Consider the following 23,094-nt stretch of genomic DNA (forward strand, 5'->3'; position numbering starts at 1 on the left):
CGATCTTTTTAACTTGAAGAAAACGAACTGGATATCGAAATTTCGCTTTTCTCTCTCTCTCTCTGTCTCCAGGTATTAGGAGATAGTGAAGTAGTATTACTGTGTTCGGACGTTCATTGCCACGTTCCTGAAGTCTATGCGTGAGCAAAAGCGGGTTAGTGCCGTTTTTCTGATCTCTGTTCTCTTTTATACACGCGTCTATAAAAACAAAGCAAAATATGTAGGCGGTCTCGCCTTTTGTTGTTTCTTTGACAGAAGTAAAAATGCGGAATATGTAGTTTTCAATACTTGTCAGGACGATTCTTATTTCACCCTGTCAGTTCCTTGTCTATTTCAACATTGGAGGTTTCATTAAAAAAAGGAGATAGGAAGGGAGATGATCCTGGGTGGGGGTGGGGTGGGGTTGGAAATAATAATTAAAACCTAAAATGTTACAGAGATGGGATCCAACCTGAGTGTTGAACACATACAGTCAAAGCAGGGAAGAGAGAGAGAACGATCGGGAACATAATTATCTGTATAAATGTTTGACATGTGTTCCACTGTTAAGGGGTTCTTCGATGTGTAATTCTGAGTGACCAGGGCAAAACGGTGATTGCAAGTTACAATTCCTTCTAGATCAGCAATCAATGATGTCACTTCTTAGAGAGGAAACCGAGAAAACAATATTGATTCGACTTGGATGAGAACTCTGTGCTACCTCTGCACACGGGTCGTGAATTGTAAGTGTGAGTGGGTGGAAGCGAGGGGGGGGGGGCGGCAAGGAGGTGGTGTAGGAGATTACGGGAGAGACTGTTCCAGTCTAAATCTGAACGTTCAGCTGGAAGACTTAACGCCTTTCGACTGGGGAGTGGGAGTTTGCGGTGGATCGGAAAATTGATGGAAGAAAATTGAAGTGGCGCTGCACGAAAGCAGGAGAGAGAGAGACTGTGGCCGAGAGAAAGAGGGAGAGAGAGAGAGTGACGCGGAGCATCTGTCAGCTGCGCGTTGAAGAAGCGAGGGGGGTAAAGGATTCCATCGTAAACCTTACAAAAAGGACACGGTTCCTTCAAAGATTTAACTTCGACGTAAGTGCCGCCGCCGTCGCAAACTGCACTCCTTCCTAATTTGCGAAGGTTGTGGCGAATTTATGAAGCACTTGGGGGACGTTTTGAGGTTGTTTGAATCAGATTAACAGAACCGGTTACTTGGAAAATCGCGGGCTGCTTGCGATGCGGGACAGTGACAATCTGAAGATATCATTGTTAGGGCGGAAAGGGTTGAGGGGTGGGGGGGGGGGGGGGGGGGGTGGGGGAAAGGACGATGGGAATGGTGTTACACACCAGCTAAGAATTCCGCCCCCACCCTACCCCAACCCCGGTTTTCCAATTGCTTCTGTTTAAAACGAAAGCCGGGATTAGCTCCGAGTTTAATTAATTGCCGGTTAAGCTGTAAATTTCGCTCGCATCTGCAGTTCGTTGCTGGGGCTGCGCGTACAGCCCTGAAAGGTGCCTGTGCACATTCGCAAGGAACAAGCAGAATTGGAGACTTCGGCATGTTGTGCAGAGACTTGTCTGAGAGCTTCAAACTCTTTTCTCCAAAAAAAACAAATCCCTGCTCGGCCTTTCTGAACGTCAGCGAAATAAAGTGGAGCCCAGGGTAAAGATGTGGGCTGTCAGTAAGTTGACGGTTTTGATGGACCTTGTTTAAAAAGCCGATATAAAACCAGATCAGTTGAATCCTGGTTTTTCTGGTTTGAAGTTTTAACGCAGTTTCTGCCTAGGGAAGAGAACTCGAAGATGTGACTGACAGTCAATCCTGCTGGACACCCTGAGCATACTGCATTTATAAATCTGAGCAGATAATAGGTAGGATGCTAGATATTGTAACCAACCCTCCTCCCCCACCCCCCCTCCCCTTTCCTGCAAACCCCTGCTATTCTCCTCTCTGATCAATGAACAGTACAGAGGCCTTTTCACGTTTAAACCATTGTTTGGAGGGTTCCCAGTTTCAAAATCACAGTAAAACAAAACACTGGCTCATTCATCAATCTCAGTTTTCAGGTGAAAGATTTCACTTCTAAAGGTCCTGTGTCAACCATGCGCGTTTCTATCCCATGCGTACCTTTGTGTACAGCGAAGGGTTTACGTTTGGACAAATTTAGATTGCCCCTGTGCACCCACCAAAGCGGAGAACACGCGCTTAGCAAAACCAGACCATTTACAAGGGTCAGGAATATTGAGCTTAATTATCCTACCTTAAATGCATGCGTGGACGCAGATCGTGAATGTACGAAATTGTTAATTGCAGCTTTTTTTTTAAAGCATGTTTAGCTACTGGTTACGGTGCGAAGGCCTTAACATTTAATTTGGTCACCGATTGGACAGGCCCGATAGGTGTAAGACTAAAGCACAATACACAAGGCGTGCAAATCAATTCAACTCATCGTTAATGAGTCGATTAAAACTTTATGGTTAAGGTAAATTTGATGCGTCATTGAGAGAGACCAGAGGCACACGTGCAGCCAATAGCAAGGACGACAAAAAAAAAACAGCATTAAAAGGACATTCTTGAGCAGAGACCTTGGGGAGTTTCAAGAGAGGTTGGCAAAGAATCTGTACGGAAAACAATGTTTGTTTACCACCAATTGCAATGTAAGTATTGCCTTATTCCGAGCAATAATGTCAACTGAGTCTAAATTAAGGCACGATTTCATAAATCATTCCTGACAATGTCTAAATTAACTGAGCTTGATTGAGGGTGACAACAGGCAAGAGCCTTTCGAGTTCAGTTTACTTGTTTAAATGTAATGCTTGTTTTCGGCAAAATCTCTTGCGTTTTAAAGAGCTCTTTGAGTGTTCTTCAATGTTGCGCTGGCTCAGCTAACCTTCACCTTGGGTGGAGGGCAGGTGTAGTGTCAATCGAAACGAAAACAGAGAGGCAGTCCCAAAGAGATGTGGTAATCTGCTATAACTAATTGCTCGGCGTTTTTTTAAAAAAAAATGGAATTTAAACAAAAAAACACGAGTTTCTATGTCGAATCCCTCCATCTCTGGACAGTTGTCTGTGGACTGGGCTATGGCCCCGGCTTATAGCGGGGCGGCCCTGTGTTGCTTGGTCCCTGGGGACTCACGTAGAAAATACCCTCTGCTTCTGCTGCTCCTGTACCCGGGCAATGCATTTTATCTTTTAACGCCTACAGAGTAAAAAAAAGACACTTCCGACGTGGCAATGATTAAAAGCGTCGGCTTTGGCTCGTACATTACACAGACAGAACATGAATCACCTTGTCTTTCTTATCTGTAGAGATTTGCTTTCAGCTACTTAAAGGAGTAAATACTTCAGTCAACCGTCGTGCAAGTTTCACGTCCTTTTCTGAAAACCCGAATAAATCTCGGTGGAGGGATTGGGGCAAGCAAAGGCTACGATGAACCTCTGTGATTGATGCCTAAAGTACATAAGACCCTGTAACAAGGTGGTCTTAAAATACGTCCCTCCGTATTTTGGACGGGGTGGGGGGTGTTCAGAAGGAACTGCGCCTAAACGGGAAGGGGAGAAAGCTCCATGCACCGGGGATTTCCAGCCACCGACGGCAGCCCCATCTTGTAGTTTTAAACCCCAGCAACAATGTGGCAGCGTGAGTGACCCGCAGTAAAACAGGGCATCAGGCAGCCCGCGTTTTAAAAAACGCCGGCATGGAGTTAGCGAATGTATTAAACATCGACTCATGAAGACCCGGGGTCATTTTATTTCTCACAATATTTTACAATATAACGCGCCTGTTATAAAACATCATAAGCACACCGGATCTCATACGCGCATATGTGCATTTATATATGTGTGTGTGTACGCGCGCGTGTATGTATATATAATATATAGTACATAATATTTTATATATACATGTGTTTGTGTATATGTATACATATATACATCGTATACATTTTATATATACGTGTATGTATCTACATAAAATTCAGTGTGTTTATGATATTTTATATATATGTTCAGAAATGATGGCTAAATTTTAACGTCACGAGGCGAATACCTTGCAACAATCCAGAAGGTCTGTATCGCCCGTCTACTGTAGGCCAGGAACATGTGTTATTCAACAATGGTAGCTCAGATCGGATACTAGTCACTGACATTGTGTGTGTATGTGTGTGGAACAGTTTGGTGAAATATATAGTCGCTTCACCGTTCAGCCTGGCAGCTAGAAAATACCAACTAGTGCGGTCTGTATCCCCCTCAATTCTCCCAGCCTAACTTCCAGCAGAGGTCAATGGGCTAAAATGACTTTCAATCAGAAGAGACCCGCAATGGGTCCGGGCAGGCCAGTTTTCTCCGGGGTAGCTCCGAAATGTGTTGTTTCGCCGTCACAGGTTAAAACTGGGCCCAACTCACAATCGACTGCAAAAGCAAAACAAAAGCACAACCCCAAAACTTACAGTTCTTTCAACACCCTGTTAATTTGATAATGAAATAAGTATAAATGGTTCGAAATTGAATTTGAGAATGTACACTGTGCCAATATTGCGTTCAGACGGTGTGCTGCGAGATCACAGAACCGCCTCCGCTGTTTGAAGTAAATACAATTTGATGAAATATTGTTGGAGGTAGTAGGAGGTCATATACTGACTGTTTAGTACAAGGTCGTAACGCTGTATGTGCTGACTGTTACCTTAAAAGTATTAAGTGGTGCCAAAATCCACGCTCAATACTGATATGAATTGGAAAAATAATGTAGGTATTTGGTTGTGAAGCCAGAGAGAGAAAGAGAGACAGATGCATGCGAGCGGGAAGGGGACCTGAAACAGTTCTAGTCTTGACGTATACTCTCCTTCATAGCTGCTTGCACACACTGTCCGACAGACTGATATAATCCAACGTGCAGCTGAACTCTCTATGAAGGAGCCGGAGAATCGGAGTCTTGATGTGAGCTGTGCAAGAATTCAAAACTGCCTCGCATTCCGCCTAGAAAATGTTAGATTTCGGTACTTTAATAACGTCGATTAAATTCAAACACTCGGGTAGCTGGACCCGCAGGGAGAGGGAGGGAGAGAGAGAGAGCTGCTGTATTTTGACCGGGGTTCTTACTAGCAAATTCACCAGAGTCAAATTCTGGCTAATAGTTTATAACTGGACAGCTGTCCATCCTGTAATCATATCCAGTGGACAGGCCCTGCTCCCGGTCACAGATGAAGGGAGAATGTCTTTGTCCTTTTTTTGGCTATTTGCTCTCCCTATTGATAGCCTGGGCGTTTCGGTCGCGGGGGCGAAGTGAAAGCATACCTTCATAAGTCTGGAAGCACTGCCAACTGCTCAGGGGTTAGTGTTTAGTTCAACATAGCAGTTGAATCCTGCTAGGCGAAGATCCGAAATGACCTGCATTCATTTTTGTTTCCCCCCACCCCCCTCCCTCCCTTACCTCGCTGACTTTCTGGCTGCTTTTCAAGTGATTGACAGGAACTTCTTCGAATAAACCAGCACATGGGAAGCACGTTGTAGGTGCTGCGCGGGGTGCGGCAGGGATTGGTGGCCGGAGAAGGGGAGTTGGTAGGTCGTGAGACAGGGTGAGGGGAGTTGTGGGGTTTAGGACAGGGGTGGGATCAGCCGCTTTTGACATTCTCCTTTCCGCTGGCGTTTCATTTAGGTGGGCCCGACTGTGAATTGGCCAGGCAGCTGTGCATGAAGAGTTTGCAGTCAGCTCAGTGCGCCGTTCTTGGGAAAGGGGGTGAGGGGGTGTTGGGAGGGGAGGGGGTAAATCCATGCGGAATGGAGCAGCTCCGACAGGCACATCCCCCTCCCTGCAACTCCCTCCCCATCTCACCTCTCCCTGATGAACGCATCCTTTAGATAAATCGGCCTACCTATTCGAGGTAATAACAGCGCCTTTTTTTTTGCAAACAGGAGCCCGGCTAGGAAAATGCAACAAAATTCTGTCTCACCGTGGCCCCGGAGGACCCATCCCGTGTAACTTATCCCCCCCCCCCCCCCCCCCCCCCAACTTTGATTTGGAAAAGGGAAAAGACAATAAAAAGGTTTTTTTAATTCAGAGAGATCCGTGTCTAATCAAAAAAAAACAAACTGAAACTCGGGTCTCTCGCTCTGTTTTTAAAGGGGAGGACAGAAGCAAAGAGGGGGAGATTCGAGCGTTTTTAGAGCCATCTCCTATGGACGAGAACAGTCCTCTCTCTCCCAAGGCGAATGCTTTCAGTATTGCCTCTCTGATTACAGCGGCCCAGCAACCAGGAAACGAAGCGATTCTGCAAAGTCCTGCCCTCGGCAAACACTTCGATGCCAGTCTGACTTGCAGTAGGATGCATTTTAGCACCGTGACAAGAGACATGGAAGGTGGGTGACCAACCGGGAACGCGCGGTTTGCGGAGTGTGAGCGCTAGAAAAGCTGGTTTCGGGTGAAATTCCGCCCCCCCCCCCCACCCCCCCCCTACCCCAACACCACCACCTCTCTCTTTCTCTCCCGGCTCCGGAGAGCGATCGCTCTATAAATGAAGGAAGCTGCTCCATGCTAACACTAGGGGCCCCAATCCACCGCGCTGTCTGCCTCCTGCACAATCGTGTGTCAGCGACCAATGCAAATAAAAATAGGATCTGGTATGTGTCATTTCCCACCCCAACCCTCCCAGCCCTCCACTCTACTGTTAGGTGCGTGAAATGTGTAGAGAACGTTCCCTCCTCCCTTACACCAACGCCCCCCCCCAAAAAAAAACTCGGATCCAATTTTCAGGCTGGGTGGGGAGTGGTTGGAGAGGAGGGGAGGGGATTTTGTTTTCGGATTAATTTGACAATCGGCCTTCTTTACTGATGGTGGCTGTTTTATTATTGTTTGAAGGGGTCCCCAGTGCCAATGTGGATCCCCATTGTTTAAGTGTGTGTGTGTATGTATGAGACCGGAGTTTCTCTCCCTCCTCCTCCCCAACTTGGGTGTCGGAAAGTGCATTTTAAAAGAAGACGGGGCACTGTCCTGTCAATCAGGAGCATCCAGGCTCCATCGCAAGGCAGCGAGGTCCACATTACCTTGAGGGGTTTATCTAAATAACACAGAGAGAGAGAGAGAGAGAGAGAAAGGAACCGGTTTCATAGCGATGGGAGGCCCTCCACTAAAGATAAGAGCTCTGAACAAGTTTTGCGCCGCAGTGTTATAACAGTGCGGAAACCATTACCACACAGGTCAGTCTAGGAGAGCCAGAGAGCACAGGAGAGGCAGGGAAAGCAACAGAGAAAGATCAAAGGACAGGAAACAGAGAAAGGAGGTCTGAACGAGAAAATATTTAAACTGTTTTGCTTTAATAGAAAGAAAGAGAAAATATTCCAGGCCTTTTATTTCCGGAGAGAACGCCTGGAATAAATTGAACAATGATCTCGGCCATTTCCAGCCCTTGGTTAACCCAGCTCTCTCATTTCTGCGATGTTGCAGCGTTTACTGCCAACAGTATTAGCAGTCTGAATTCGTCCGGAGCGTATCACCTCGCGCCTTCTCCCGGGGAGCCGGGTCCTTACAACCACGAAAGCCATTACGAGGCGTGCCCGGGCGCTCAGCACAGCGGTTACGGTAGCAGCTTCAGCGGCGGCGGTGGCGGCTCTGCCCCAGCCTCAGACAGCAGCACTGACCCTTCCAACTGCTCCTCTATCACCGCGACCAGCAGCAGCAAAGCGCCGGTCAAGAAGAACCCGAAAGTAGCGAACATCACGGTGCAACTAGAAATGAAAGCCCTGTGGGACGAGTTTAACCAACTCGGCACAGAGATGATAGTCACCAAAGCAGGGAGGTAAGGAGCGGGCAACTTCTTTTTAATTGAATACACAGCCGCCATATTCCCACAATTGTCTGTATGTTTTTATCGCTGTCTCTCTCTTACTCCCCCACAACCTCTCATTGCGAACCTGATCCTTTCTCAAGATTAAACTTTCAGGAAAAAATTCTCGACTCCCTTTGTTAGAAAACTTTTTGTTTAGCCGAACCTCTAACACTATGAACAGAGTACCGCAAAAAAAGTGTATAACTTTCATCTGAACAATTCTAGTGATATCAAAATACCGTCTAGTTAAAACCCGACCCGGCTCTAATGTATTTACGTAAACTGTTTAAAGCAGCGGGATATTTAAACTTCCAGGATTTAACTCCTGGAGACACCTCACTCAGTTCCTATTCCCCTCCCGATTAGATTTACGGTGCGTTAGAATCCAAGGTTAGAAATATTCCCGAAATTCGGAATTGATCGCCGCTTTTCCCTCCCTCCCTCTCTCTCTCGGTGCTGTGCGAGATCCTCAAAGAACGTACCAAAGGACCCAAATCAAACTTTACATGTCGAGACAAAAACAAAACTGCAGATGCTGGAATCCAAGGTAGACAAACAGGAGGCTGGAAGAACGCATCAAGCCAGGCAGTATCTGGAGGAAAGGAGCAGTCAATGTTTGGGTATAACCCCTCTTCAGGCAACGTCGAGACTTTGCTCACTGCAATACAAAGTGACAACTCAGATCCTTTCTTAATGATACACAATATTCGTATAAACTGCAGAATGGTTCTGAGGGGTTGGTGTGAGGAGGTTAGGGGTAAGTCGCCGCCTGGAAGCGCTAAATGTGGAGATAGTGGACACGTTGCATTACCCCGCGGTGGACTCGGGAATCCGAGGTGAGTTGAAGCATCAGTCTCCTTGTAGTGAATCCGGTAGATTTCTGCTTTATTTTCTCTATCCCGTTCGCATCTTTCTCCTCGAGAGCGAGAGAGGATGTCGCACGAGCGAGAGCTCGACCTGGGAGATTGTGAAAACAGATAAAAACGGAGCATTGTCTCCCTCTGTCTCTGACTTGCAGCTTCTATTATCGAAGCGCTTTGTGAGCACTCGGCCTTAGTATTTCGCGATAAACTGAACAAACACAGCCCGCGAATACCCCATTCAATCCGTGGCCCACTCCCATCCCCTGGGCAGATGGAGACCTACAGGATGTGACGGCTGCACAGCCACAATACATTGAAATATTTGGACTTACAAATAAGTGAAATGGTTGAGAGTCTGCAAAAAAACCCTTGCAACAAACTAAAACCTTTGTTTCCTGGCTGATTGCTGACCATAGTCTGTGGGTCTTTTGTCTTCAAGCCTGGAATTGTTAATTCTTCTGTAAATATTCTCCACATTTAGGTAAAGGAATCGAAAGTTTTTAATGTTTAAATTTTACAAAAGCCAATCGGTTTAAAATTAGACTGAAACTCTGAACAGAATGATAAATTCTGTCTCCCCCACCCCCACCCCCAAATACCCGAACCTCCTCACACCAGCCCTCAACACCATTCTGCAGTTTATATACATTACTAATATTTTGTGTTATTAAGAAAGTATCTGAGTTGTCGGTCTATATTGCAGAATGAAAAAGAAAACAAATGTTACGCAAAATGTTGCACAATTTCTAACTGTGCGATAATCTGACACTTTTCAAAACAAAATCTATTTCACCTCAGCCTCAGTTTGTCAAAACGAAATAGTTTAAGATCTCAATTTGATCGGCCATGTTTTCTTCTATAAAATGCTTTTCTAATGTTTTGTGAAGTGGAAGCAATGTGTTTAAACCTGATTGAGTGGGATCAATGCCACGTATTAAAAAAAAACAAATTACCAAAAAATGCTGTAGACCTCTATGGCTCTGAATGTTTAACTTTACAAAAAAAAGTAACATTTAGACAGCGCCTGATTTCAACAGCGAGATTATTTGCTTTGCTTCCCGTACCTTCAGGGGCAATGTGCAATGTTTTTCTAGCTGCAGTCCTGTTTGATAGCAAATGGCGGTAGCACGGAGGTGGGGGTGAGCAGCATTGATATTGGAATAGGTACCCAGGGTCTATTGTGTTCAAATTCTGCAGAAGCCTAAGGTTTTAATGTTTTTTTTAATATCAGTTAAGTTGATGTTCTGATGTAGCTTGTTCCCTTCATTCCTTCGGTATAATTTTAGTAACTCTGTCTGTACGTGTTACGTTAGTTTGTCTTTCGTTGCTCTTTTGCTTATGTTTGCAACAATCGTCATCAAAATGATGGCACTCACTCAAAAGATTCTGACTCCATTTTTTCTCTCTCTCTCTGTGCATTCGCCTATATTAATATCTTGGCATAAAATCAAACTAATCCGTTTAATCACTGCCAAATATACTTGTAGATTTTTGGACAGACCCTTAGAATCTTGTAAATCACGGGGTCTTTCTATAATATAGCTGCTCAGCTCGCCGAGAGTCATGCTGTTTAGCTGTAAATAGTGCAGAATTTTTTTATTTTAAAAAATGACTGGAAAACCTTTCCAAACGAGTCTGCGAGAAAGGATGTTAAACTGAAAACTATTGTCCACGAGCAAGAAAGATAGAAGACACCCTGACTTGATAGTTTCCAAAAATGGGAGTCAAAATTCAAAGCAGTGTTCATACATCACAACTAACTAAAATGCCATGTTTTAGTGAACGATTTTAGTCAGTTCAGTTCAGATAGGCCGCGCAAAATGCAAGAGAACGTCGCTCAGACACAATGTGGTTTCAAAAAAAACTTATGTCGGGGGAATGGTTTTAATGTGGCATCAAGTGACTACTCAGGATAATGTAACCTTCAACACAATGCCTTAAAACATGTCCTTCTTTGTAAGTTTTGCCGGCAAAGGCAAACATTCTCTCCCTATCAGAATGGTAGGGTGTTACAGCTAAGAGCCAGGCCATTCGGCCACGGTTTGTGCACACCAGTCCAAGCTCACTCTCCTGGTCGCCACCACACTCCCCACTCCCAATTTGATATTAACAGCAACTTTTATGACAAAGTGAAATTCATTTTCTTCAATTAAACGGGAGAATAAAATCTGTAAACCTGCAGAGTAAAATGTAGATCCCCAAACACTTCACTCAAGATTTCACTACGGCAAGACTGACTGTGGTTTGAAATTGCCCCGTTTCAATAATGATGTCGAGCAGGCATTTTCTTACCAAAGAAATAAACACTTCTTAAAGATTCACTTATTCTAAATTCGTGTTTTAATTAACGCTGAAATTTGAAGAAAATAATTTTAATAATTCTTAAGCTCTTGTATACAAATTCTTTGACCTAAACTCTCATCCCTATACGCATCTACACATATGTGCACACATTCTTACACACACATATACACCCACACACACCTTCACCTACTCAGACTCAGACACACAGCAATTCTAGAACACTTCCATTCTGCATGTGCCTACTTTAGGATTAGATGGAGTGCAATGAAATATGAAAAGTGCTGTAAAATAAACTCGCATAAACCACAAAGTAACGCATGACAATCATTTATGTGTTTTGTTTTCGAATGCGCTTAATTTGAATCTAACGCACAGACCAAAATAGAAAATCCTTAAATAATAATTGAACTTTAATGGGAGGATGGCTGACTGGACGCTTGTATGTGGACAGACAATACATAATTCAGTCAATATTATGTTGCAGTAAGCTAGTTTTCCAAATTAATTTCAATTATTCACCTGTTGTGATCCTTTTATGGAGACGCTCGACTTGTGTTTTTATTACAAAATTATTCTTTTATTTAGTACTTAAAATAATTGTTTATCTGATGGTCTAAAGAAATTGTCTTGGTTAAGCATTCTCAAAGGCAAAGTACTGCGGATGTTGGAAATTTGGAACAAGAACAGATAATGCTGGAAACAGCAGGCTCGAAAGCATGAGAGTTAATATTTCAGTTTCAGTTTTGTTTCACATCGGAATCTGATATAATTTTTGCTGGAAAGGCTATTTTAACTTGCTAGATATTGGCGCTTTTTTAAAGAAAAGGCATTAATAGTGGAATCATTATGAGGATCACTAACTTCCAGGAGAGGGATAAGACTCTATGCCTGTAAGGTTTATAACCAGATAGATGGGTCCAATTAGCACGATTTTGACCTTCTATTTTGGGGTAGGTGAGGGTTAAAGGTTATATAGGACAAGAAAGGTCGTTTTGGATCTCCCGTATTTGGGCTGAAATATATATTTATTAAATGCGTAACTAAAGTTTCTCCGAGTCGGAATTGAATGCGTAAAAGCACATTTTATCCCGAACACCCTGCACAATGAATTATATTTTAAGGTAGACTTCAGAATAGCATGAGGGAGACAGAAGCTCGTTTTTGTAACCTGCGGAATGTCTGAGAGTTAGAAGCAGCCGGCTAGAGTAATCCGTCTGTAAAGGCTCCTCGCTAATTAACGGCAGTACATCGCTATTTAATCGCCTCACTCATTTCTCTTCCCATCCTTAGGAGAATGTTCCCGACTTTTCAAGTGAAGATTTTCGGCATGGATCCGATGGCTGACTACATGTTGCTCATGGATTTTGTACCCGTCGACGACAAAAGATATCGGCAAGTAAAATAAAACTGTGTCACTATTTCTAAAGCGAAAGAGATCAGTATGCCAGCTGCTGCTCGCATGGGCGCTGGGGCGGGTTCAATCAGCCATTTCTCCAAAAAACAGAGATAAAGTACAAAGTAACAAAACAAAGTCTACATCGCTCCCGGAAAACATACAATGCCATATGAAAAATCACTTAATTGCTGCTTTATTTTATACCTATAAATTTATAAAGCAACCACCCTTGATGAGCACCAAGAACACTTTCAAACATGCAACCATTTTAACACTAAACAGTGATTTAATTTGTTATAGCCTGGGTCCAAACCAGGTCAAGTGAGGGTTATTCAGTATTAATTTGGAAATAAACAACAATTTGCAAAGAACTGTTTTTAAGTTTTGGAAATAAAGTTGCAAACGAACTTTCGCTTTAACTTGTCTGTTTAAGTTTCTTTAATATCCCGAAGAATGAGAGGTGCAAAACATTTGATAGTCTTTTAGTGCAGTATTTCGCTCTACTGGTTTCTCTCGTTGCGAAGTTTTTTTTGCTGTTTCTAAACCTACAGCTTCTTCTCACTCGCTGTATATTGTAAACTAAACTGAATCAAATTGTTACATTGTGGTGGGATTGTTGTCGTCAATATTGACACAGGAAACAAGTTTCGTTTCAATTTACAGAAATGGATGATTTGGGTGGTTTGAACGATGCGTGTTATGGATCGCATGCTGATGCCTAGACGGATGTTCGAATGTTTGGGGATGGGAGAGGGTAAGAAGCGGGATAGCTCAGTTGGTTAGATGGGTAGAGGGTTGTGCAGAATAAAACTGGGTTCACCCCCTGTACTGACTGTGGTAATTCACAGAGATCTTACCTCCTCACCGTACCCTCATGCTGCTGGGGTGGTTACCTTCTAGCTCTACATAACCAGTTGTTGGTCTCTTCCTTAATGGAGAAAGCTACCTGTGGACGATGGCTCTGGACCATTTAAATGCAGGCAAAACATACCATACAAGAACAGCGGTAGACAGGCCTGAATTAAGGTTCAGTTGGTATTAATGCGGTGGTCAGAGATGAGGGGGACTCAGGCTGCCTCATAGGAAATTTTAGAAAGTGGAAAGGCTACTTCTTGCTTTATCCTTAATAAAAAGGATGCACTGGAAAGTAACATAATTAGCGACCTCTCTCTCGCTTTTCCAGTGTTAAGATGAAGCTCCCCGCTATATCAATCTTCCGTTAAATTCTGAAAAAAGCCATCGGCCCAGACCAGGAACAACTTATTGTAGCCGACTTTTAAAATGCAAAATTCTGGAAAGAAAGGGAAGTGATCCGAACTAACCCCTCAGTTTTCGTACTCTTAATCTCCATCCGACCGTGTTCACCAGGCGCTTTCCCGGTGGATTTTTGCAAGTCATGAAATAAAAAGCTTTGCTGCGCGGCTGAGATGGGTTTGATTAGACTGTACTCCCTTCATTCCTTTGTAAAGTAATACAATTTTAAATAGAGGGCGCCATTCTCCCCAGCTCTGTTCCGAGTTCCTGGAACAAAAATCAATTCTTTATGATCTTCTAAGGCACTGAACGTGACGATTAAAGTAGGACACTAGGTGAATGAAGGCAGGTTTCTTTCAAGGAACATTTTGAGCTGACACATCCGCTTGCAACAATTCTAAAATAAAGGTTGCTGGCGAGGACACATACAGATAATTCTATCTATGATTAAAAACAAGTTGGGGTATTTAAAAACAATCGGACTGGTAACCCACGTGTTAGATTAGGAGCTAAATGCTGGAAAATGCGATTAGAATAGTTAAGGATTTTTTTGTGGTTGAGTGGTGCGGATTCAACGGGCCGAAGAGCCTTTTTTTATGTGCTGTAGATCTCTATACATAAGCGCGCATTGTGTTCCCGAATATATGCAAGTGGAATCAGAATCAGCACTCTGATGACGTATAGGTACGGCCGACGGGACATGGGCATTTCACCAAATGTTATTTTCTTTTTTAAAAAAAGGAGCCTTAAGATGCACTTTGTGTCAGCAGGATACAATTGTAAAGTGGATTATTTATTTCAGAAATGTGGAGTAGAAAAACCGTTGATAATGCGCGTTCACCAGAGGACTCTGCAGCACTGTTTCTAGACTTTTTCAATCAATCCGCTGTTCAGATAAATGTGATTAGTTCAGGCATTTTCTAGTCAACCTGGGCAGAGATGTTCCTGAACACCTCTGGAGCAGATGGGGCTTGAATGCGAGCCTCCTCGCTCAGAAGTAGGAGCATTACCACTGCGCCACAGGAGCCCTATTATTTCTATCGTGTTTATTTGCTAATGAACGGTTTTGGCTTCCCATACTGTTTAAACCTTACCCAGTCAAAGTGCTATCGAGCATTGGCACTATAAGCACGGAGTCGTTAATTTTTTTTAACCAGAAACTCTTTAATCCTCGCGCCTGTAACATCAAGCAGGGATCAGGAAAAGCCACAATAATTATGCTTCCTTTATTCGCAGGCCAAGTTAACCTGCCTTCCATGGAAAGACAACAGCAGCAGAAATTCTGGTTTGCTCCTAAAATTGAAACCTGGCCCAGCCCCATACATCAAACTGATTACGATTTCCTGGCACTTTATGAATGAATTGGCCGTGTTTATTTATTTGGTGTGAATGGCAGAATTTATTTATTTATTTGTCCTCTCCTGTTCAGGTATGCTTTTCATAGTTCATCTTGGCTTGTAGCTGGTAAGGCAGATCCAGCTACTCCAGGCAGAGTGCACTATCATCCGGACTCCCCAGCCAAAGGCGCTCAATGGATGAAGCAAATCGTCTCTTTCGACAAGCTAAAACTAACCAATAATTTATTGGACGATAACGGTCATGTAAGTAGGCTGAAGATTTACGTCCCCCCCTTTATTTTTACAGGGTTGGGTGTCCGGCTGAGCCGTGAATTTTGAAATCGTTTCCTTTTGTTTTTGCAACCCCTCTCCCTTCACGCAGATTATATTAAACTCGATGCACAGATACCAGCCGCGGTTCCACGTCGTGTATGTCGACCCCCGGAAAGACAGTGAAAAATATGCCGAGGAAAACTTTAAAACATTTCTATTCGAGGAGACGAGATTTACAGCGGTCACGGCCTATCAGAACCATCGGGTATGTATGTGCGTGCGTGTGTGTCTGAAGATTATTAGTCATTATTGGGATCATCCTCTGCTCTCACAGTCAGACGCTGTTGCCGGGTTTGGGGGACATCCATTCATCAATGTTGTTAATGATGGATGGCGACCCAGAAGGATTTTCTTTTAAAATCCAGAAACCATCATTAATTTCCAGCAGTTAAAGGCCGCATTAAAGGGCACAGCTAACTTGAATTTGAACATTGATGAAAAGCTTGGGGTCTCTCAGTCACGATTAGTTTTCGTGAACTGTGGACTTTCATTAAAATTAGTTTTAACAGACTCGAATCCCGGGGAGGAATGAAACAGTGGCCAATCAATGAATGTATATCGATGTTTAGAACGGGTTTGCTGCAATTGGCAAGATATATTCCACGTAACTGCGCATGAACAATTATAAATAAGCCGTTAACCTTAAATAAACAGAGTCCATGCGCCGTTTGTACTTAACTTACTTGAGGGAGAGATTTGTAATTACCTTATTTGCAATTCCTAAAGGCACACAGGCGACCCATTCCCCTCAATGAGTCAAAAGAACAGAGAGACAAATTAAATTTGTACTTCCCTTTAAATAATAACGCAGGACGCATCCAGACAGCTATAAAACATTAATCCTCAAAAGTAAGATTGAAATGCTCCGTCTCGCTTGCATTTTCCGTGCATATAAAATTGAACCAAGGCTATGTGTCACTAGTGTCATGCCTGCGGATCTTTGCTCTAAATCATATTATCATCTGTTGTACATCTCGGCTTGGCATGCATGAACCTTGATTACAGAAAGCTTGGAGCATGAAACAGATTCTTTTTTCAAAAAAAGAGCCAGATTTGATTTGGCAGCCCCCGGTTGCCGTTTGAGAGCTGAGGTCTGTTTTGGAGAGTATCTGGGGAAAAGTGTACCCTCATTCCAGTGCATCTGTTCAACTCATTCCTGAAACTTCTGTGCGGAACTTGATAGCTGAGGGAGTTCAGCTCCAAATCCATAATGTTGCACATTTCAGCCAACCCCAAAGGGCTCCGGGCCTGCAATTATGACTATAGAAAACTTCCTAAAACCCACTGGGACGCAATTATCTGTGTACATTCAAGGCCCCGGCTTTATATGCTTTTTTTTCACGGCAAGCGACCCAGCAAGAATTGTCAATCAAAGGCAGCGTGACACAATTACATAGAGACACATTGGGTTGCATTGCATTTTATTTTGCTTTTGCCAGACTCCTGAAATATTAATCTGCAAGAACTAAGATATGAAGCGATGTCTCAATACTGTTTGAGACTGTAAATCTGTTTCAGTTTTGGTTTTTTTTAAAAGAACTGAAATACCGATGTGTAAGGCCGTTGGCATAGTCCTGATGTCTGTGAACATCTGGTCCCCGTCTGACTGCCATACCTCCTGCTTCCCATCAGTTAACCTTTCCGTCTGCAACTGTCAATAACGGATTAAAGTTTGTTTTACAGCCATTCCGGACATTTACAGGGGCACATTTTAATCACGAATTAACAACAATATAACATTTCGCGCCTGATCGTATCTGCATGTGACAAAATTGTATATGCGAGAAATTACTTAATAATTTGATATATTTGCAAGTTGTTCAATACAGCGTTATCTGTCGTTGAAATGTGACTTCTCTGTGCATTTAAATCAAGGATAAGGTGCCATTGGAACCATTAAAAGTGACCAATTATTAGTAACATCCATTTTATTGCCTGTGAGAATCAATCTGATTTACAAAGGCTAAACCTGAGGTGCCAGTGCATATATCACCATTTCAAAATATCTATTTATTCATGCTGTTTGTTTTTAATTTCCCCTTATTTGGAAATAATTTTCAAAACACATTCAAAGTCAAAACTGAGTTCACTTTGGCAGCACCTGCATCTTCCAAGTCACAAGTACTATTTTATTGTTTAAAGTGAAGGATATGTTTACTTTACACACGAATAAATTGTCGTTTTAAAGCTGTACATATTTACTTTTACTGTTGTCTCAAGCCCTAACTACAAATAAGTATTTATTGTTAATCCCCTCAGATAACACAACTGAAGATCGCCAGCAATCCATTTGCAAAAGGATTCAGAGACTGCGATCCTGATGATTGGTAAGTCTGTGTTTTTGACTGTCCGCGATAGATGAATTGCATTTGCCCGTGTGATTAACGTTTTTTTTAACCTTTGTTTATAGCCTGTAGTTCAAAGCAAATATTTTTTGCCTGCATTGTCGTCTTTTTTAATTAAAACAAAACATACACACAATACCTGAGATTGATATGAATGTTCTCGAATGAACAGTTTTGTACCATATTTTAGGCCGAGGAATCACAGGCCTGGGTCTTTACAGTTAATCAGTGCTTTCGCCAGAAACAGGAACGCAGTGTCTTCACCACAACAGAACGGCAGCGAGAAAGGTACGTCCTTGCATTTCTCTCCCTGCGTCTTGGTAACTCCACTCAAGATCTCAAACAGCCCGTTTCTTTCACGCAAGATAACTCTGGACGCCTTTATCAGTACTTCATATTAGAAAGGTACAAAATAACTTTGTCTCATGTCTTTAAGACATGTCAGAGGGAGTCACAGCCGATTATTTACTTTTTGAGGTGCAGTCATGCCGGTAAATCTTACAGACTAGTTTGCACACAGCAAGATTCCACAAGTTAGATTTTTTTCTGTTGTGTATTGGTTAGGAGATGAAAAATTGACCAAGGACAATGTTTAATATGCATTAACTGTAAAGTTACTCTTTGAATTTGAAGACATCTTAGCTCCACCAATTAGATTGATTTGTGTGAATTTAGAGATATACTGCACCTATACCATACAATGGATCATCTTACTGCGGATTCTAAGCATTGAAGAATGAATTTCTAGTCTCCAGGAATAACGAAATAACTTTAGAAATTCTGATAATTCTGAATGCAAGTGTGTAGCACAAGTCAAATTAAAACCTGGCAGTGCCCGGTTTTGTGGACGCTTCTGTGGCCACGCTGTAATAAGGACCTACTATTCAACAAGAGCGAAAATACACTGGCCTGTAACTCAGCAGGTTGTGGGTTCAAGGCCCACTCCAACCATTCGTGGACATAATCTAGGCTGCTATTTGAGTGCGGGAAAAGGGAGTGCCTCAGTGTCTGACGTACATATTTGAACTAAGATCAGTGCAAAAGCGGTTATCTGATCACTGCCCTTTAAGTAAGTGAGATGACGTTGTGTTCAAATAGGTTACCCTGTTTTCTATATTGCAACGGTGACTAACTTTCAAATGTTTTTTTTCCTTAAAATTGCTTTGGGGTGTCATGTTATGGCATAGCAATAACTGATATTTATATCGAACCCCTAAAACAATGAAACGTCCTAAAGCGCCTCGAGGGAGCATCAGAAAACCAGTTTCCAGTCTCCAGGGAGGTATAAGGTCAGATATCCAAAAGCTTGGTCCAGGAGGTAGGTTTTGAAGAGTGTCCTAAAGGAAGGACGTGAGATAGAGAGGCGGAGAGGTTCTTGATGTTTGTGCCAGAGGAACGGAAATGCATTTAAACATACCTTTCCCTGTGTTTTTTTAAATAATTGAACAGAGCCGTTCAAGCAAATTCCACATATCTTCATTTCATACCTGTAACTCTGACAACAGCCTCTCTTTTTTGTCCTTTAACTCTCTGCACCTACTTCAAAACAACATCTTATCTAATCTTATGTTTCAAAAGAAAGACATTTTTCGCCAGAGCACGACTTTCCGGAAAATAATTGATAGCCTTTTTGTTTGCCTAAATCATCTCCAAATCCACCATTTCTTTTTTGCAAGGAGTCTTGAGACAAGCAAACCTGAATTACTTTAACTGAAACTGTTTTCTGTACGGCTTTTCACCGCGGGGAGAACTGTTTTCCTTTTTGCTGGTCCATCCTCTATTTGTGATGCACAACAGAAAGGCTTGTGCCGAAGCAAAAGTGGTGCCAGTGCACAACTACCCTGTTTACTCCCAGTACCCATTGCTGCGTTTCTGCTGTAATTCATCTAAGAATGAGTTAGGAGCTGGATTTGGTCAGAATCTTAATCCTGCTCAACCGCCCAGCTACTGCAATAATAAAGGCACACTGTATCCCATCTTAAATTAATTTCACTTTCGAAAAAAATATCTTTTTTAACGTTATCAGTTAGGCTGGATAAAGTAATTTTGATTGTTTTCTTAGGTTCGCCTACAATCACAGACAACAGTTTAGACTCTGGATGCATTAACAACGATACAATGTTCATATTCATTTTGCTTTACCTGGAATCCAGAACGTAATGTTGCATTTCCTGTATTTTTTTAAAAGGGACGATCGGGGAAGGCATTTTTATGTCTTGCCAAATAGTTCAGAACAGGGACAGGGTGGATAAACTTGCTTAAAATTTTCAGCCAGATCAGTCTACTCATAAGGATTTTACAGGAAGGAAAGGGGCCCTTCGGCCCATCGTGTCCTCGCCCGTCGTCAAATATCCATCTATTCTAATCCCATTTCCCAGCATTTGGCCGTGTGTGTTACGGCGTTTCAAGAGTTTATCGAAATAGTTCTTAAATGTTATAAGAGTTTCTGCCTGTTGCAGGCAGTAAGTTCCAGATTCCCACCTACCCCTGGGTGAGAACATTTTTCCCTCAAATTCGCTCTAAAGCGCCTCCTCCTTAAAGCTGTACCCCGAGGTTGTTGACCCATCTACTAAAAGGGAAAGTTTCTCCTAACTACCCTGTCTATGCCCCTCAGAGCTTCGTACACCTCATTCAGATTCCACCCCAGCCTCCTCCCCTCAGAGGAGAACAACACCAGCCCATCTAGTGTTTAAATTGCACATGAACCTCTTCCGATCTTCATTTTAACCCATTAGCATAGCCCTCTATCTCTGAGTTCCCCGTTAGTCTGTTTAAAGAGCTTCTCTTTTCAATGTAGTTAAATTAATCGCTTCAACCACTTCCTAAGATGATGATTTCGCATTCTTACCGCTCTCTGGTTCAAGAAATTGCTCCTGAATTCTTTATTCGTGAATATTTAACACTTTGGATCGCCCCAACCAGAGAAAACCTAGGTGTATTCAAGCAAGCATATGTTCATTACTTGACAATTCAAGATATCACGGGCTGGTGTTATTGTGAGCCGGGATATTCGGTGTGTACGTTTATAAACTTTGGCACGTTATTTTGGTAGATGCGGACTCCAGAGGCGAATATGACCGGGATTCCAACCGGACGGCCATGCACCCGGACCACCCCCATCAGCAGCAGCTCATGTCGCGGGTGCTGAGCCCGGCTCTCCCCGGCGGATTGCACCCGCTCACCCGGCCAAGCCCTCCACACGAACTGCGGCTGGAGCCTCACCCGCAGCCGCCGGACAGCCTGCACCACACCTACAAGTACCGTTCGTACCATGATGCTTACATCGGTGCCAAAGCCAGGCCTACCCCTTACCCGCTGTCTGGCATAGCGAGCCACGGCTACCATCACATGAACCCGACTGCAAACATGTACCCTGCCAGTGCAGCGCCCACTAACTATGACTATGGGCACAGATAACGTCAAAGACGAGAATGGGCTAGGTACTTGTAACTTTTTAATAAAAGGAACTACTCATGCTGCAAACTGAAGAAGATGCACAAATCAAAGGGGGAATAACCTGTCTCTTGGTTTTAATGGAACTGTTGCCACCATTTGCAGCTCAAGGGAGCTGCAAGTTGGTGAAACTCAATATTTCACTTGAAGGGTCAGTGACTGCGCGGCTGCTGTTTTGATAGCCCACTGACCAATCGCAGTGCAGCTGGAAGGAGGGTTTCAGTCGTGATTGGTCGGAAGCCTGGGCAACTGCAATTGCCGACTTGTGATTGGTGATATTCTTTATTGATTGACGTGCGCTTCGCCAATCGGCGGCCGCAGGCTGGTAGGTTCTGACCAATTGGGGAAAAGGCGTGGGTGGGTGTTCCCAAGCAGGGCTGTCCCACGTGGTCGACTGGAAGGCCAGGGCGTGAGTGACTGCACTAAGGAAAATGAATAGGAACCTCACACTGCAACTGGAGTTTTTATTATGGTGTATTTAGACGGCAGAAAAAAAAGGTGGCTAGTTGCACTTTCAGCTTTGAGAGAAGCCATATGTTGTTTGCGATGGTGTCGATGGCGACAATTTCACAAGGGCAAATAACCACGCAGCTAAAGGCTTAACCCGTTCCTGTGTTATAAAAGAGTGTGCTTTGAATGTATCAACGGTGCCTACCGTCATCCAGGCTACAGAGACATTTATTTGATTGCGTGTTCCTACCCGGTGGCCTCGTAGACAAATTAAGTAGACATCACATTCCCAGTGCATTAAGTATTATGTTTTTAAACGAAAGTAAGAAATCATTTCAGAACTCACCATGAATTATCGTTGATAAGTTATGCAATGCAAGTTTAAAGCTACCTACTGATCCCAGCATTTGTAATATTTTAATTTAATATATATGTGTATTTCTCTCGTTTTTGTGTGCAGATTGCAACTAAATATATTTGGGAAATGGATGTGAGGATGTATTTTACATTTATTACTGTGCTACTGTTAAAATACAGGCACCCGCCATGAGACAATCAGCCCGATCCAGAGATTTCATTGCGTTACCTTCATGTCGGAAATTTAAATCACTCGCATTTCTTGTTCAGTCTGATGTCTAGCAGAGAATGCCCTAATTTCTGCATGGGTTCTGAAACAGGAAGAGAGATGCAAAAACTAATTGCCGATTAGTCGGTTGCTATTTGTGATATGTTGAAATATATCCACACACACACATTCACGGATATTACCTGTTGAAATTATAGTGCCAAAGTTTGGTTATTGCTGAATTTAACGCGGAATGAAGTTGTTGGTATTTATTATTCCTTGCAATGTGGATGATTCAAATGATTATATTAATAACAGAGGGGCTGCATGATAGAGTGACAGTAACCTAAGGGATGGCAACTTTAAGGGCGGGGTAGTGTAGATAAGTGTAGATACTAAACATGTAGATACTGTATATTTAGATAGTTACCGTTACTTTTTAGTGGCTGATGATGTTTTAACGTGAAAACGATGTTTGTTGTAAAATGGCTTTCATATTTTTTTAAATGAACCAGCGTGTTGTAATTTTCTATATAAACTGGTAACTTTAAAGGAAAAGACTAAACGTTCATTATCTCTCTCTCTTCTGAGAATAGACTACTTCATTAATATTTTGAAAAACAAATCCCGACTGTCTTTTGTACGTCAATTGTCTTGAGAGTTTATGAAGGCCCTGTGAAAAGTTGTTCCAGGATGCACGATTCATTGCGCTCGCTGTAAATACGGCAATACTGCCGCTGGCAAACGCTTGACAATGTTGATGGACTCAAACAATATAGATGAGTTCAGTTTTTGAAGCGAATATTTAGAAAATCTTGAGGCTTTTGGCACCAGCAGCTCATGGTTTAACACAGTGTCCAAAGGGTGAGGTAACCGCCGTAATAAAGGGAGCGTTTTGGCAACCGATCTTGTCAAAGAGCTTGCACTTTTTTCTCTCTCTCTATTTGTACGTTTATACGTTTCTTACAACGACAAAGGCATCAAACACCGAGGACTTC

General features: G+C 42.9%; 1 protein-coding gene across 5 annotated transcripts; it reads left to right on the plus strand.

The window, feature by feature from the left end:
• Positions 1–2,540: 2,540 nt before the first annotated feature.
• On the plus strand, positions 2,541–22,654 carry tbx1 (T-box transcription factor 1). 5 transcript variants are annotated; one of them, XM_048611505.1, is made up of 9 exons: positions 2,541–2,633; positions 6,214–6,330; positions 7,415–7,766; positions 12,254–12,355; positions 15,043–15,214; positions 15,333–15,488; positions 17,543–17,610; positions 17,801–17,916; positions 20,681–22,654. In XM_048611505.1, the coding sequence occupies exons 1-9, from the start codon at positions 2,609–2,611 to the stop codon at positions 21,043–21,045; spliced, it is 1,473 nt and encodes a 490-aa protein (XP_048467462.1). In that variant the 5' UTR covers positions 2,541–2,608; the 3' UTR covers positions 21,046–22,654. The 5 variants fall into 5 exon arrangements, with proteins under 5 accessions (XP_048467462.1, XP_048467461.1, XP_020375614.1 ...); XM_048611504.1 differs by lacking the exon at positions 2,541–2,633 and having other exon boundaries at positions 6,196–6,330; XM_020520025.2 differs by lacking the exon at positions 2,541–2,633 and having other exon boundaries at positions 6,196–6,330; positions 17,819–17,916.
• Positions 22,655–23,094: the final 440 nt, after the last annotated feature.

Source organism: Rhincodon typus, chromosome 24 (assembly GCF_021869965.1).
Source record: "Rhincodon typus isolate 14 chromosome 24, sRhiTyp1.1, whole genome shotgun sequence".
In the NCBI taxonomy this organism is placed as follows: Eukaryota; Metazoa; Chordata; class Chondrichthyes; order Orectolobiformes; family Rhincodontidae; genus Rhincodon; species Rhincodon typus.

Excerpts from the sequence above, each read along its gene's own strand:
- tbx1 (XM_048611505.1), top strand. The coding sequence starts at position 2,609 with ATGTTTGTTTACCACCAATTGCAAT. Across the intron at positions 7,767-12,253 it reads ATAGTCACCAAAGCAGGGAG|GAGAATGTTCCCGACTTTTC; the intron begins GTAAGGAGCGGG and ends TCCCATCCTTAG. Across the intron at positions 17,611-17,800 it reads GACTGCGATCCTGATGATTG|TTTTGTACCATATTTTAGGC; the intron begins GTAAGTCTGTGT and ends TCGAATGAACAG.